At 41.1% G+C, this 15,782-nt stretch overlaps 1 protein-coding gene across 4 annotated transcripts in view; it reads right to left on the reverse strand.

The window, feature by feature from the left end:
• Positions 1-15,782, reverse strand: part of sema3c (sema domain, immunoglobulin domain (Ig), short basic domain, secreted, (semaphorin) 3C) — a 160,613-nt gene that overhangs the window by 27,358 nt on the left and 117,473 nt on the right. For all 4 annotated transcript variants that reach the window (XM_078553304.1, XM_078553307.1, XM_078553306.1 and 1 more), the window contains exons 9-13: positions 15,160-15,274; positions 13,469-13,538; positions 10,845-10,989; positions 6,584-6,806; positions 4,786-4,874 (exon numbers count right to left, since the gene is read on the reverse strand). In XM_078553304.1, coding sequence (XP_078409430.1) covers positions 4,786-4,874; positions 6,584-6,806; positions 10,845-10,989; positions 13,469-13,538; positions 15,160-15,274 — 642 coding nt within the window. The remainder of the gene's footprint in view (positions 1-4,785; positions 4,875-6,583; positions 6,807-10,844; positions 10,990-13,468; positions 13,539-15,159; positions 15,275-15,782) is intronic.

Consider the following 15,782-nt stretch of genomic DNA (forward strand, 5'->3'; position numbering starts at 1 on the left):
TGACTGCTTCAGCCTGTAGGAAGGGGTGGAACAGCTGTGATGATGACCAGCATGGAAGCATCTCCACCTCTTCGACATGTCATTCAAAAATTGCATTAACTCTGATCCATCCGTCTTACAGCTATTTTTTCACATTGTTACTTTGTTCACGAAGAAAGTGCATTTTTGTTTCTAAATCAAATTAGTTTCTCTTGATTGAATTTATATAATTAAGGGATCAGGAAAATAACAGGAAACATTAAAACAGATAAATACATTTGAGGAATGAGAAAAATCACAAATTTTTCATTAGCAAAAGAAGGTTACAGAATTCCTTTCCTTTTTTAACAGCACTTGCTTACAAAATGTTTATAACACAGTGTCTAAAAGATTAATGTTATGTTATAGTGAGAAGCAATTAGATCAGAGTGTGCTGCAAACAAGAACATGAGGACCTCACATGATATCAAGTATCAGAATAATGCTCAAGCAGTTTATAAACATTTGACTACCTGAGGGTGTGTAACGGTCTTTATCTCACCCTAATATAATGATCAACATCAATGTCCTGCTGGTTATCTTTGACCAGAAACTTAACAAGACCAGCCACATTAGTACAATGGCTACAAAAACAGATTGGAGACCGGGAATTGTGTGGGAGTTACTCACCTCCTGACTCCAAATCCTGTCCACCATCTACAAGGCACAAGGCAGGAGTGTGATGAAATGCTCTCTACTTGCCTGGATGAGTGCAGCTCCAACAACATTTAAGAAGCTCGACACCATCCAAAACAAAGCAGCCTATTAGATTGGCACCCTATCCACCATCTTAAAAGTTCACTCACTACATCACCAGCAGCATTGTGCATCATCTACAAGGGGCACTGCAGCAACTCGACAAGACCCATTTGACTGCATCTTCCAAACTTACAACTTCTACAACCTAGAAGAGCAAGGGCTCATGGGGACATCGCCGCCTGCAAGTGCCCCTCCCAGTCACACACATCCTGACTTGAAGCTATATTGGTGTCCCTTCAGTGTCATTAGGGAGTTCCAGGATTTTGACCTAACAGCACTGTGGGTGTACCTACACCACATGGACTCACCACCATCTTCTAAAGGGCAATTAGGGATGGGCAACAATTGCTGGCCTTGCCAGTGCACTCGCTTCCCAAGAAAAAATTACGCAATGAATCTCCTGTGCCAGCACTTATGGTCCATAGAGCATGGGGTGGTCAAATGTCAGCAAGTAGCTAGGAGAAGGCTCCCAATGCGGTTTCCTCTACATTGGAGAGACCAAACGCAGACTGGGTGACCGCTTTGCGGAACACCTTCAGTCTGTCTGCAAGCATGACCCAGGCCTCCCTGTTGCTTGTCATTTCAACACTCCACCCTGCTCTCATGCCCACATGTCCGTCCTTGGCCTGCTGCAATGTTCCAGTGAAGCTCAACCCAAACTGGAGGAACAGCACCACATCTTCCGACTAGGCACTTTATAGCCTTCTGGGCTGAATATTGAGTTCAACAACTTTAGATTATGATCTCTCTCCTCCATCCCCACACCCTTTCCGATCACCCTTTTTCCAATAATTTATATATATTTTTCTTTTCCATTATTTTTAAATGTATTTCCATCCATTGTTTTATCTCTACCTTTTAGCCTATTTCGATCCCTTCCCCCCACCTCACCCCCACTAGGGCTATCTGTACCTTGCTCGTCCTGCTTTCTACCCTTAATGTCCCCATTAGCACATTTCTTAGCTAATATCACCAACGTCAACACCTCTTTATCCTTTTGTCTATGACATCTTTTGACAATCTCCACCTATCACTGGCCCTCTATCCAGCTCTACCTGTCCCACCCTCCCTTAAACCAGCTTATATTTCACCTCTTTTCTATTTTTCCTTAGTTCTGATGAAGAGTCATTCAGACTCAAAACATTAACTGTATCCCTCTCCGCAGATGCTGTCAGACCTGCTGAGTTTTTCCAGGTGTTTTTGCTTTTGTTCTAGATTTCCAGCATCCGCAGTATTTTGCTGTTAGCTAGGAGAAGGGCTGTGTGTGGTCAGTTTGGAGCAGAAAAGGAGCAACAATGAGTGATACATGGCGGTGATAGAGCTGGTGGTGTGGTGGTTGCGTATTAGCCCAATGAGGACAAAAGGAGTAGGAGAGCTGTATAGCAGTCATGTCTGTTGAGTCAGCCAGGAAGCAGGCAAGAAGCAGCAGTGAGCAACACACAACTTTATCAGCCACATTGCTGAGGTAGGAGAATGGATCCCCACCTGGGAGAACAGGAGGTGACAAATGGAGCAGAAGAAACCTATTTAAAAATGAGTTTTATTCCTTATAGTGTGTAGCTTCTTAATGTTTAAATAATAATGAAACATAGCCATGCAACTTTTACGTGTGACAGAATGTCTGTTTGGCAGAACATGATAAGTTCACAATTGTGACCATAGGCACCAATCACAAATAACAGAAACACTGAACCAATCAGGTAGCTCCAGAAGAAGAAGAATGGCACATAAATAGGACAGATTGGTGGCTCAAGAAGAGGTTTGCAGTGGGGGCCAAAAACAATGACTTCTATATTCCCAATATTTAATTAGAGGAAATTTCTACTTTCCAATACAGGATTCTGGACAAGCTGCATTATGTGTAGAGATACATACGATTATGTCCTGATTTTCACAGTGCAATGATTAACCAGGCGGCCAGACTAATAGAACATTTTTCTTTAGATTCCAGAACTTTCTGCTCAGCAGCTTTTCATCAAATAAAAAGACAAATTCTAATTTGATTTATTTTTTAAAGCACCAAGTGAGCTGAACAAAGTCTTTATGAGGGAAACCCACAAGATGGGAGGGAAGGATGAAAGGAAGGAGGGAGTGAGGGGCGGAAGAAAGAATTTGATGGTTCTAGGACCTCTTGTCTCCTGCCCTTGGGGAAGTGTGGGTGGGATTGAATGTTTTGGTGTGCAACAGCAGAGGGAAGGAGAAGGTGGCAGAGGCTGGATCAGGAGCTCAAAGGGAAAGGGGCAGTAGAGCCTGTGTGAATAAGAGAAGTGGAGGAGACAGTGGAAAGTTGAAGGGTTAAGTTTTGGATATGATGAAGTAAGATGATGAGAAGCAGGAGTGATTGGAGCAGGAGATCAGAGTGTAACTGCTGGGGGCCACACTACCATTTAATCCCACCGCAAAAGCAGTCTGCAGCTTTTGGTGGCTTTTTTCTCACCACATGATACCACACAACCTTTCACCTCCCATCCAAATTGGAAGAAAAAGCTTAAATAGAGATAAGTGGAATAGAGCACAGGGAGCTGGAAGAGTAATGGGGGTGTCTATTTGCCGGTTTGTTGTATATTTTATGTATCTGATTTACCTCAGAGCAGAGCAGCGACGACACTAAGTCTACAACAGGTTTATTTACAGTGCTTTAAAATATCTCTTCTAATGGAAATAAAGACAGAATGCACACTTTTGAGATAGGGGCTAAGCTATGCCTACACAACCTGATCCAAATATTGCTGCCTCTATCCCCACTTCACCTGTAAGTTATACTCAGTTTTGACTCCCTTGTCTAGGATTTACATGAGCATTCTATGGCAGTGGATTAGCTGAACCACTCGAGAAATAGCATGAATGGCTATTTGCACCACTTCTCCAGGGTTTCTGCTGAAGCAAAAATTGGAAATTCCCACAAAACCCTCCAGAATTGTCCTAGAGCCTCCATGCAGGAACTGAAGATTAATTTCCAGGACATTGCCACAAGCTCTCCGGGAGAATAATCAAAATGACATTAAAAAATATATGATTTTATAATTTTCTTTGAAAATGAATTAGTTAGCAAAATATTGGCAATAGCATAAAAATGTTGTTCGACTGACAGTCAAGCACCAGCCATTCAGCTAATTAAGGGCAGAGAATGCAGTGCAAAGTAACACGAGAATGGTCACGTCGAATGATCGATGGTTGGACTGTGGGGATAGGAGGCAGGAGACCATGTGATGAAATCACCAAAAATCGCGCCAACCAGAGTTGGCAAACATACTCGCCTGTGTTCTAGGGCATGGGAGATCGGCTCGTGTTTTCAATAAATCTTTTGTTTTATGAACATCAAATTACTGTTTTATATAAAGTACTTTTCAAAACTGCTGGCACATATTACACCCCAAGCTGCTTCTTCCTAAGCATTCCAAGTGTTGACTAGAACTGCTGAACTACAATATGTTCCAATGAAGATCGGGTCATGGTGGTATTAGTTCTAGAATTTCAAGGAAATATATGAACGCACTTGTCACAAATTAATTTAAACATCTTTACACATACTAGCTGCAATTGCCTGAAACCTATGTCCAGTATTAGCAAAAGCAAAATAAGTAAATGATCTGATAAAAAACAACAATTTTAATCTCAATATACCACAGCCTGCACAGTGTTAACATGCATACACACCCTATGAGTCTAACATTAAACCCTGAACATTCTACTTCAAAGTATAAATGGTTTGGCAACCTAAAGAAAAATTACAGATCTTTGGGGACTTGTATAATTAGCAGCACACTCTGTACGTCTTCTGGTTTGAACCTAAAACAGCAGTTTAAATACAAAAGAAAGGCCTAATTATTTCCACATGGGTCTGCCACACGGCATCTTATTCTGTCCCTTTATGATTTTGACTAACGTCTTTTCACCTACGCAACCCTGCTGAGTTAAACTTGGAAAGGTTTCCTTATAAATTCCAATGTAATAAATAAAAGCTGGCAGCGCTGTTTAACTTGCTCTGATAGAAATACTGAGTCAGACCTCAAAAACTTCCATTTCTTCCAAGATAAGCTCTTCATTAGCCGATGCATTTTTAGGCAGAACAACAATTTTCTGGATAGTTCCCTTATCTGAAAGACACATTGGGAACAAATTTCATTACAAGATGATTAACTATTAAATAGTCGCCTAGACTTTCCATTCTGGGTGTAGTGGTGTAACGCTAACTCGGCAATGGTGTAAAATGGGCATCTTGGCCTCCTTGCAGGCATGCTGCAATTATAACCTATGAGGATCTCCCACAGAGTGACAAGGAGGGCCAGCTTCCTCACAAGCATCTCGCACAGAATCACCTCCACTCCAGCCACAATTAAATGGGTGTCAAGCGCTAGGTTGCTGGGTCACTTGCCGACAGACTATCAGCTGTAGCTTGAGCTTCCTTTTACTTCATTGTACCTGTAATTTCTTTGGTTCATCCTTCTGTAAGTCTGGGCAAATGTGGAAATGTAGAAAGAAAAGGAAAATTGGGAGATGTGTACTTTGGTTAGTCAATCCACTATTGCCCATTTTGCACTATCGTCAGAAGTCAAAATTACTCCTAACTGACCTGAAATGTGTCTTATGCAGGCCTGAAGTGAAATGTGCTGTTGATACACAATATTTCAAGGAAAGTTCATCATCATTAACATGCGTAGCTTCAGCTGCAGATTTGGATGTGGAAGAAGCACACCAGTGGCCGGTTGTTATACCGCTATATACAATTATTCTTAGGTGGAATATAAAGGGATGCAGACAATTAAAAGGGGATAAGAGAACAAAAATCCTTATTGCATAGATTCTGAGCGACATTTGCCCAGATTAACAGAGGGACAGGCTGAAGAAATTATAGGTAAAAATGAAATTAAAGAAAGTCCAAGCTATAGCTAACAGTCTGTTGGCAAGTGACCCAGCAACATAGCGTCTGACACCCATTTAATTGTGGCTGAAGTGGAGGTGGTTCTGTACAGGGTCATGTGAGGAAACTGGCCCTCCTTGTCACTATGTGCCACCATTCTCATTGGTCATAATTGCAGCTTGCCTGCAAGGAGGTGGAGAGGGGATTCAGGTTACCAACCCTATGCTGAAGATGTTGCACAGCAACCAATGGCACCGCTCTGTACCTAGTTCCCTGCTGACATCTTCCCAGCATTATTGTTGGGTAGATGTTAGAATCCTTTAGGCTTAGCTGGTGGCATCTTGGTGGATATGATCAATCAGGCTGTGCGGACTGTCAGTATCCATAGCGTACCCATTTTAATAGGAACATAGGAGTTGGAGCTTTGCTGGTCTGAATGCTTGGCAAAAAAAACCCTTGCATTTATAAAACACCTTTCATGACCACTGGATGTTCCAAAGCACTTTGAAGTACCTTTGAAGTGTAGTCATTGTTATAATGCAGGAAACACGGCAGTCAATTTGCACACAGCAAACTCCCACAAACAGCAATGTGATAATGACCAGATAATCTGTATTGTGATGTTGATTAAGGGATAAAGATTAGTCAAGAGACTAGGGCTAGGAAATACTGCCATGGGATCTTTTATGTCCACCTGAGAGGGCAGATAGGACCTCTGTTTAACACCTTTGACAGTGCAGCAGTCCCACAGTACTGCACTGGAATGTCAGCCTAGATTTCTTTGTGCTGCAAGTGCTGGAGAGGGACTTGAACCCACAACTTTCTGATTCAGAAGCAAGAGTGCAAGCAACTGAGCCACATTGACAGCAAACAAACAATTACATGGCAATTATATGGCTTAATGCAATTCTATTTGTTGGGATTTAGATTCTTTTGACATCTTACCTGTGCCAAGGAAGAGGACATGGTATCTTCCATCTGCAGCCCTCACCCGGTCCACCACAATCTTGGTGTACTCGTAATCGGTGTTAATCCTTACAATCAGAGGCTGCTTATTGATTGGATAAATAGCGTTATACATCATGGGATGATTCCGGATAAATGTAACCACTTCATCTGGAAAATCCTTCGTTGACAACGTGTTTGGTGTAAATGCTCCTCCAGGGCACTAACAATTAAAGATGAAGACTAGAATGTAATGTAAAGCAGGTAACAATCTTTTTCAGTAAATTCCAATGACATTAATGCCCCTTGGCTATCTTGGTCTTTGATTTAAATTTAAATAATGTGAATCTTGAGGGTTTTTTTTTAGTTGTTTGGATTGATATATTATCTCTGGTAATTCTCTTCTGCTGCAATCAGCTAGGTATTTTCAAATAGTAAATTATAAATATTTGTTCTGTCCAAAATAAATCAGAATTTACACCGTTCATTAGTAAAATGCATTGATAAAGCATCCCTGGAAATCTATTTTTCAAATAACAGAAACATTTAAAACATTTGAATAGGCATTTTGAATGTTTTTAGACAGTAGAGAGTGGAGCAGCTGGGTAGCATAGTAATTTCAGCACTTGTTATGATGAGAAGTGGGAAGTAGTAAAGAGTGAAACAATTTCCTTATCCTTATGGTGACAGGTATTGTGAGCCTTCCATTTTGTGGGATTTAAACATCATTGTGGGATGACGGATATAGCCAGTGGATTTTATTTCTGTTGTTGAATGACTGACTTGCAGTGCCTTTCATCCAAACACAAAAAATTTTTTAAGTGCATGTAGCCAGGAAAGTTAAAACTCGAGTGGAAACAGGGCAGCACAGTGAGTTGAATGCTGAGCTTTTTAATTTATCACCGGGACAAAGGTCCAAAACCAGCCCAGACTGAGGGGCAGAAAGTGTCCAAATCTGCTGGCTGTCTATATGAAACATGTTTGATGAATTTCAATGAGGTTTATAGTGAGCAATGACCTCTGGAACGAAGGAATTTGATACTAACTGGCAATAATACTTTGAAGAGCCTTAGCAAGGATAGTGAGGTGTGGGAATTGGGGAAAAGCTCTGCATCCTTTTGAGGCTGGGATGAAACATGATATTAAGGCAAATAGAGGGAGCTTGATTCTAAATCTAGTTGTGCTGTACCTGATCTGACACTGAGTGCTTTGTACTGACACTGAGGGCTGACTTTTCCTGGGCGGGTTGCGATCCTGACGTTAGAATGAATTCCGGGTTGGTAACTGGGAAGTGGCCGAGGTGGGGCTATAGAGGCCATCTTCCCAGAGGCGGCCAATTGAGAAGCTGCGTCCAGGAGCACCAACCAAGTAGGGACAGCAGCCTGGTTCCAGCGGTGGGAGATCCAGTCAGCACATCCGCAGCACAGGACGGCTGACACCCCCTGCAGGCTTCAATGGTCCCCCAGTCTGCCACTGGGTGACCCTCTCTGAAGAGCTACGGGGCTTGGCATTCAGTGGATTGCCGCTCCGACGTTGGGAAGGTCCTCGTGCTGTTATTAATTTCCCTCCAATTGGGACTAATCAGCTACTCATCACTGTGGGGCAGGTAACCACTTTCACACTGACCCAGCAAGATCACCCAGAGGTGGAATGTGTCAGGGAACCATCCCAATGTGCCATTTTCTAATTTTGCTCCTGGTACTGCCTCCTAACGTGCCTCTGTGAGACCAGGAAAATTCAGCCCTGAGTATCAGAAATAAATCCTGACAAAACTAATGGGTCTTACAAAGTGACGCAGAAATGAGAAGGGTAAACACTGGCATGGACTGGTTAGACGAGGGGTGAGGAATGTACGGCCCGTGGGCTGGATCCGGCCTGTTGCTCAATTTCATCCAGCCCACAGAAAGATTTCTAAAAATATAGACTTATGACAGTAGCACTTTCAAAATAGCATTTATCACCATCATTACAAATTTGCTCTGGATAAAAGCGTCAGCTAAATTACTATAATAATATTTAACAATATATTATTCAAATTCAGCCATCGCGTTAAAATAGTGGGTGAGTTGAACATTTCTGTATTCGCTCTAAAAAACCTAAACTAAGTTGATTTCTATGTGCGTATGGCCGTGACTAATTTTATCTATGTGTGAATGGCCTGCGATAAGATTCCCCAAGCCTGGTTTAGGCCAATTAACCCATGACTGTATTGTAACATCTACGTATTTCTACAAGCAGGTACGTGTTTTTAAATAATTCTCCTTTTATTTGCTAGATGTTTCTTCCCCTTTTTAAATCTATGCTACTTAAATATACAATTTGCTGAACAAATAGATGGGCAATTGATTTGTTTTCAGAGCCTCCTAAACTTGTGGGTCAGCAGCTTCTGGTTGACTGCCCCATATTTACATTCCTCCCTTAGGCAGAGACAACCAGGCTGATATTTGAAATTCACCAGTTTAGGAATTATGTCTTAGTGACATTGCCCAAATATTGTGACTTTAAGACTTGGGGGAGGAAGTTTACAGCACTCCTCCCCCCCACCCCCAGTGTTTTCAGCTGGGGATCACATACTATAGGTCAGGTGGGTAGCCCACCTCCTTCCGTCCCATCCCTGACCCAGTCCCCATAATACAGGAGGGTGGGTAAGGCACCTACTAGGCCATAAGCCCTTAGGCCTATTGAGGCCTTTAACTTAGTGGCAATTAAGCACCTCAATTTGCCATGGCTGCCATAATATGCTGGACGGTGAAAGGTGGAAGGGAGTGAGAAGGCTGTTCTTGGGGGTTGGGGGTCTTATTCTGCCCTTGAGACATTGCTGCTTGTTAGACAAAACAATTTTTACCATTTATAGACATTGGATGGCAGTTAACAGGCACACTGTGTTCATGAGTATACTTTAGGAATGCATGTTCAGGTGTATTTTGCCCTGATAGTATGCCCTGAATTCTATGCGCCTGCGGAAGGAAAGGGTTGTATATCTATATTTTAGCTCCACTTGATTTGGATTGATTCAATTACCTACCAAACCTAAATCTAGATATTACTCAATATTATTGAAGCCAAAGTTAATGAAAAAAAAAACAAGAATGTGTCTCAGCTGCGTACTTTTTTCTGGTTTAATGTTTCTATTGGCTATTTTAAACATGTTATTAAAAACAAAGCCAAGGTGGGATTGGCTTTTTGAATGTAACATATTCTCAGACCTAATATTCTGTGCTTAATACATCTTTTCTCTGGTTTTTGCCAGGAACATTATTCAGTAACCACTTCAATGGATTTCGAATTTACTGAGATTGCCTATATCATTAATTACAGGCGAGTGTCAAGGACTGATTCAAAGTTCAAACTAATCCTGAGGGGATGAGCATACAACTATCTAGATGTTCATGAATTGAGAATGTTCAGTTTTGGCTTTTGATAATTTTGCGCACTAGTTAATGTGTGTAATTGTAGCAAAAGATATTTTGGCAATGCAAACAAACCAAGAACACTAAGGCCTGGATTTCTGCAATGGTTATAATAGTGAAACTGTCAGCATTTACCTCCAATACTCTACTGAAACTGACAGCAATTTATGGAGTCTGTACATATGTAGAATAATGTGGAAATCCAGAAGTTGCTGTCAGTGATTCTACAATTCTCCAGCAGGTGCACAGTTGAGGTCTTCCAAAAGCTGCAACCAATGGAGTTGATGAGAATTTCCACTATAATGCTGTTAGTCTCATTGTAAAACTCATGAAAAAGGTTACAACTTGTTGAATGAGGAGTAACTGAGCTTATAAGGGTGTACCAACTTCACAATTACTGCTAAACACTCATTGGCCCTGAAAAGCTAATTTTATTTTTGGAATTCTGTCAAATTGTCCTATAATGTTATTATATTTTCACAACATATTGTTATCTTTTTCTTTTCTTAAAAGCTTGTTTACCTTTACTTTAGCTTCTATCTTAATCCAATCATATTCATTTATTAGTTATCTGAAAATATAAATTAAAAGCGAAAGGATTGAGTGTTTTTAACACTTCGCCTAGCTAGTAACACCTTCCGGCAGAACAGTACACCCTCCCTTGCAAGAAATGTTAGTCTAGGTTAAGTTAGTCAAGTGTCTGGATTGGAGTTTGAAACCATAATTAGTGATTCAAGGGGTGAATGCTACCATAGTGCCAATGCAACACCTCTAGATTAGAAAATAATTTCTAAAATGGAGTGAACTATTATGCAAACTAGGTCAATGTATAGGAGATCTCTATTACTTACTGTGCCAGGCCTTGGATATGGAATCCTGCCTTGGTATGGAGCATATTGATGATTTGGTCCTTCCTTGTGAGCAAATGGTCCATTGAATACAGTGTGAATGTCAAGCATGTTATAAACACACACAGCTGAACCTTTAAATATTGAGCTATGGGGAGAAGAGAAAATACATAGTTATTGGTGATGAATGTTATAAGAAAAGGAACATGTAATTTTTATTTGTTCAGCATTTATTCAGTATCACATATAGAGAGAGACAAAGCATACCATCAAATAGCTAAATAGTACACATGAAAAGGTAAGCTTTATGAGGAAATAAACAGAGTAAGAGAGACAAGAGACTGAAAGTGTATCATTCATATTAGGAAAAGGCTTTTTGCAACTTATCAGAAATGAAAACATTTTTTGGGGTTAGGTTATATTTAATATAAGAAAGAGTGGAATAAAAAGGCATTTTGTATCAAAATTATACTGGGATCACTTGATGATGACAATGAATGCCAAAAATGTAAAAGCACTCATTCTACAATATTGATATCCTTTTTTGTTATTCAGTCATGGGATTTGAGCATCGCTGGCAAGGCCAGCATTTGTTGCGCATCCCTAATTGCCCTTGAGAAGGTGGTGGTGAGCCAACTTCTTGAACTGCTGCAGTCCATGTGGTGTAGGTACACCCACAGTGCTGTTAGAAAAGAAGTTCCAGGATTTTGACCCAGCAACAATGAAGGAACGGTGATATATTTCCAAATCAGGGTGGTGTGTGGCTTGGACGGAAATTGCAGGTGGTGATGTTCCCATGTGTCTGCTGCCCTTCTTCTTCTAGGTGGTAGAGGTTATGGCTTTGGAAGGTGTTGTCAAAGGGGCTTTGGCAAGTTCCTGCAGCGCATCTTGTAGATGGTATACACTGCTGTCACTGTGTGTCGATGGTGGAGGAAGTGATGTTTAAAGTGGTGGATGGGGTGTCAATCAAGTGGCTTCTTTGTTCTGGGTGGTGCTGAGCTTCTTACGTGTTGTTGGAGTTGCACTCATCCAGGCTCTGGGGAGTCCGGAAATGAGTTACTTGCCTTAGAATTCCCAACCTCTGACCTGCTTTTGTAATCACAGTATTTATATGGCTGGTCCATTAAGTTTTTAGTCAATGGTGATCCCCAAGATATTGATGGTAGGGGTATGGTAATGTTAATGCCATTGAATGTCAATGGGAGATGGTTAGATTCTGTCTTGTTGGAGATGGCTATTGCCTGGTACTTGTGTGGCACGAATGTTACTTGCCACTTATAAGCCCAAGCCTGATTGTTGTCTGTCTTTCTGCATTGGGCAGTGACTGTTTCCCTATCCGAGGAGTGGCAAATTGTATTCAACATTGTGCAATCATGCGCAAACATCCCCATTTCTGATCTTATGTTGGAGCGAAGGTCACTGATGAATCAGCTGAAGAATTGGGCCTAGGATACTACCCTGAGGAACTCCTGCAGCAATGTCTTGGGGTTATCCTGATTGATCTCCAACAACTGCAACAATCTTCCTCTGTGCTAGCCATGACTCATCTAGTGGAGAGATTTTCCCCAATGCCCATTGCCTTAATTTAGTTAAGGCTTATTGATGCCACACTGGTGAAATGCTGCCTTGATGTCAAGGGCAGTAACTATCACCTCACCTCTGGGATTCAACTCTTTTGTCCATGTTTAGACCAAGGCTACAATGAGAACTGAAGCTGAGTGGCCTTGGAGGAATCCAAACTGAGCATCGGTGAGCAGGTTGTTGGTGAGTAAATGTCACTTGATTATACTGTTGATGGCACCTTGCATCACTTGTCTGATGATTGAGAGTGGATTGTTGGAGAGTAATTAGCAGGATTGGATTTGTTCTGCTTTTTGTGGATAAGACAACCTGGGCAATTTTCCACATCGTTGGGTAGGTGCCAACATTGTAGCTATACTGGAATTGCATGGATAGGGGCATGGCTACTTCTGGAGCATAAGTTTTCAGTACTACAGCTGGGATGTTGTCAGGGCCCAAAGCTTTTGCAATATCGAGTGCCTTTGGCTGTGTCTTGATATCACGTGGAGTGAATCAAGTTGGCTGAAGACTGGAATCTGTGAAGCGCCTCAGGAGGTGGTCAGGATGGATCATGTACTCAGCTTTTCTGGCTGAAGTTGGTTGCAAATACTTCAGCATTATTCATTACACTGATGTGCTAGGCCCCTCCACCATTGATGATGGGGATGTTTATGGAGCCTCCTCCTCCAGTGAGTTGTTTAATTGTCCACCACCATTTGTGACTGGATGTGACACAAGTGCAAGATCCTCTCTCAAGATCGTTTTCATTCAAGGATAAAGAACATGACTGAGATTTAGTTAACACTATATGTGATTGTTATTTCTATTGTTCAGCAACAAAAAAGGCCTTGCAGTAGCCAACTAACGTTCATTTAGAAAAAAAATCTGTTATGGTCAGCTATGGTCACATAAATTGCCTTCCAATAGAAGTATTTTATAAGTGATCCCTGTATTATGTTTAACATGATTAAATAAATGTTTTCTTTTAAATAAAAATGCATTAAAAGTTCCTCAGGATAAAAACAAGTAATAAAAATTGAAACTAAAAACATTGAATTATGCCTTACCTTGAAGAGGTGAACAGTCCATAGACAAGGAGGTTTTTGGGATTTTCTGTTTCTAATAAAAATACATCCTCTGAGAGAGAAAAAAAATGTCATTATTAGTCATTTGTTGATTCTGAAAACATTCTCAACAGGGCTTCTCCGGTGTTCAAAAATGATAAATCTTTGGATTGAAGTGGTAGGAAAGGACCTGAATAGTCAGATTGTTTTTTCATAAAATACAAGGTTCCTGCTATTAAACTTGTAGGGCTACATTGCATTGTACCAAAGGTGAAAACCCTTACATTTGTACAGAGATCACAGATTTATACCTAGATTTAAAGGCAATGGAAGAATTTTAATTCATTTAACAATTTTCATCATCCAAACTTCACAGCCTTCCAAGATGGAAAAATAAAATCTAAGTTAACAAGGTTGCTAACAATGATAAGGTTTGTAATTAGGGTTTGTCAGTTGGCCTCTAGGTCCCCAAAGGTGTCAAGGAAAGGACGGCTCCCTCCCTGCCTGTCTGGCTTCAGCTGCAGACACCGGTTGCCCTGTGGCCCAGCTGCCGAAGGCCTTTTTTTAATTTTAGGTCTAAAATAATCGGAGAGAGGGTGCCTCCACCTTGGGGCGCCTTCTCCCACACGTATTTTGAAACGCATTTGGCTGTTTCTTCTGAACTGAATGACCTCCTTTTGGCCCTCCAGCTTCAAGACCCCAACACCCCCTACAACATTAACTGGACAGTAAGTCCACTCTCAGGCCATTAATTGACCAATTTGGAGAAAATTATGGATAAGTGACTGCTTCCCTCACAGTGAGGGCTTCTGATATCTTTTTGAGTGTGAAGTGGGGTTCTGAAGCTTGCAGTGAAAACCCTGTCCATGGAAAACTGGATTGATCAGCAGAAAAATTGCTAATGTTTCAGAAACCAGTTCACCCAACATTACAGCGAGGTAAAATTTTCCTTCAGTTTTCGAACTGTCTTTGTATAAAGGAAAAGATGGCCGGGGAAGATTTAACTGGCTGATAACTGCTCAGAAGATGGAAGGTGAAACGCACAGTTTAGATTTAATGACTTTACACAGAGGACAGTGAATGTGTGGTAAAGGCTATCGAGGGAAATGATGGAGGTAGATAGTTTCAGCAAATTATAGAGGTGGTGGGCAGGTTTTTGCCAAGAGAAGCAGTTGAGGAATAAACTATAGAATTTTGTGATCTACCAGATGGATTGCAATGGTCTTTTCCTATCCTGTTAACTTCTGTCAGCTCTATCCTGACCCACCGCAAGACATAGGTGAACACCAGACACATTAAGAAAACACTGAGTTCTGCTTCTATATTTGAACTGCACCATTGAATTCTTGAACTGGAGTCCAAGATGCAGGCATCATGGGACATCAGGGACGGGAGAGTTACCTGGACACTTTGTTCCAGATGATAGTCACACCCCTTAGGTTAAGTGGAACTTTAGAGTTGGTCAATGGTCAGGGACAGAAAGCGTGATTGTGTGTTAGGCAGGTATGGATATTGAGTCAGAAGACTAGCCGTGATTGTATTGAATGGCTGAGCAGGCTTAATGGGCCATATGGTCTTGTGTTCTTATGTTAAAAAAGCACCTACAAAAAGCCAAGTTCTAACTTTCCCATTATAACAGATTTAATAATAAAACACATGACACATAAAATATGGTTATAAAATTTTTCACTTACGCAATTCATCAAAGTGAGTTTCAGTGCCATCATCGTCTATCACTGAGCACACTAAACGGGCCTTCAAGAACGTTGTCCATTTGTTAACAAGACTGCGTTGACCTCCTATATCATTCTAGACAGTAAAGAAAATTTATAGTAAATGTGAAGTGAAGGGAGGCATTAAAACATCTGTAGGAGTAAAAATAGATTTAACACTTGTTCCATGGCCTGTGACTCAGAGTTATAGCATTGTTAGCACAACATCACCACCACATAGGTTTAATTAGTATCCTGGTAATCTTAAAACTACTTTACACATCTGTTTGTCAAATTTTAAAAATTATGCGTATTGGGTTAATTTAAGCCGCAATATGGAACATTTGTGCTCTTTCAAGTTAGCTGCATTAGAAACCTCCCACCAAGCATGGCATTGGATTTGTGCATTGCAGAGATTCCCATTAGGCTGCCATAGAAACATTGGCCAAATTTAACGGCAGCACCTGGTTACAATTTTTTCTTGCTTTTCCTGTCTGGCAACTGGCCAGGTTGACCGGCTGCTGGGCAGGAAAAGAAGTAGCTGAAAGCTTCAGTCAGCGACCCTTTGGGGACAGTCCCTGGCAATTGTGATCACGGAGTTGTCC

The sequence above is a fragment of the Cetorhinus maximus genome, chromosome 12 (genome assembly GCF_964194155.1).
Source record: "Cetorhinus maximus chromosome 12, sCetMax3.hap1.1, whole genome shotgun sequence".
NCBI classification, from domain to species: Eukaryota; Metazoa; Chordata; class Chondrichthyes; order Lamniformes; family Cetorhinidae; genus Cetorhinus; species Cetorhinus maximus.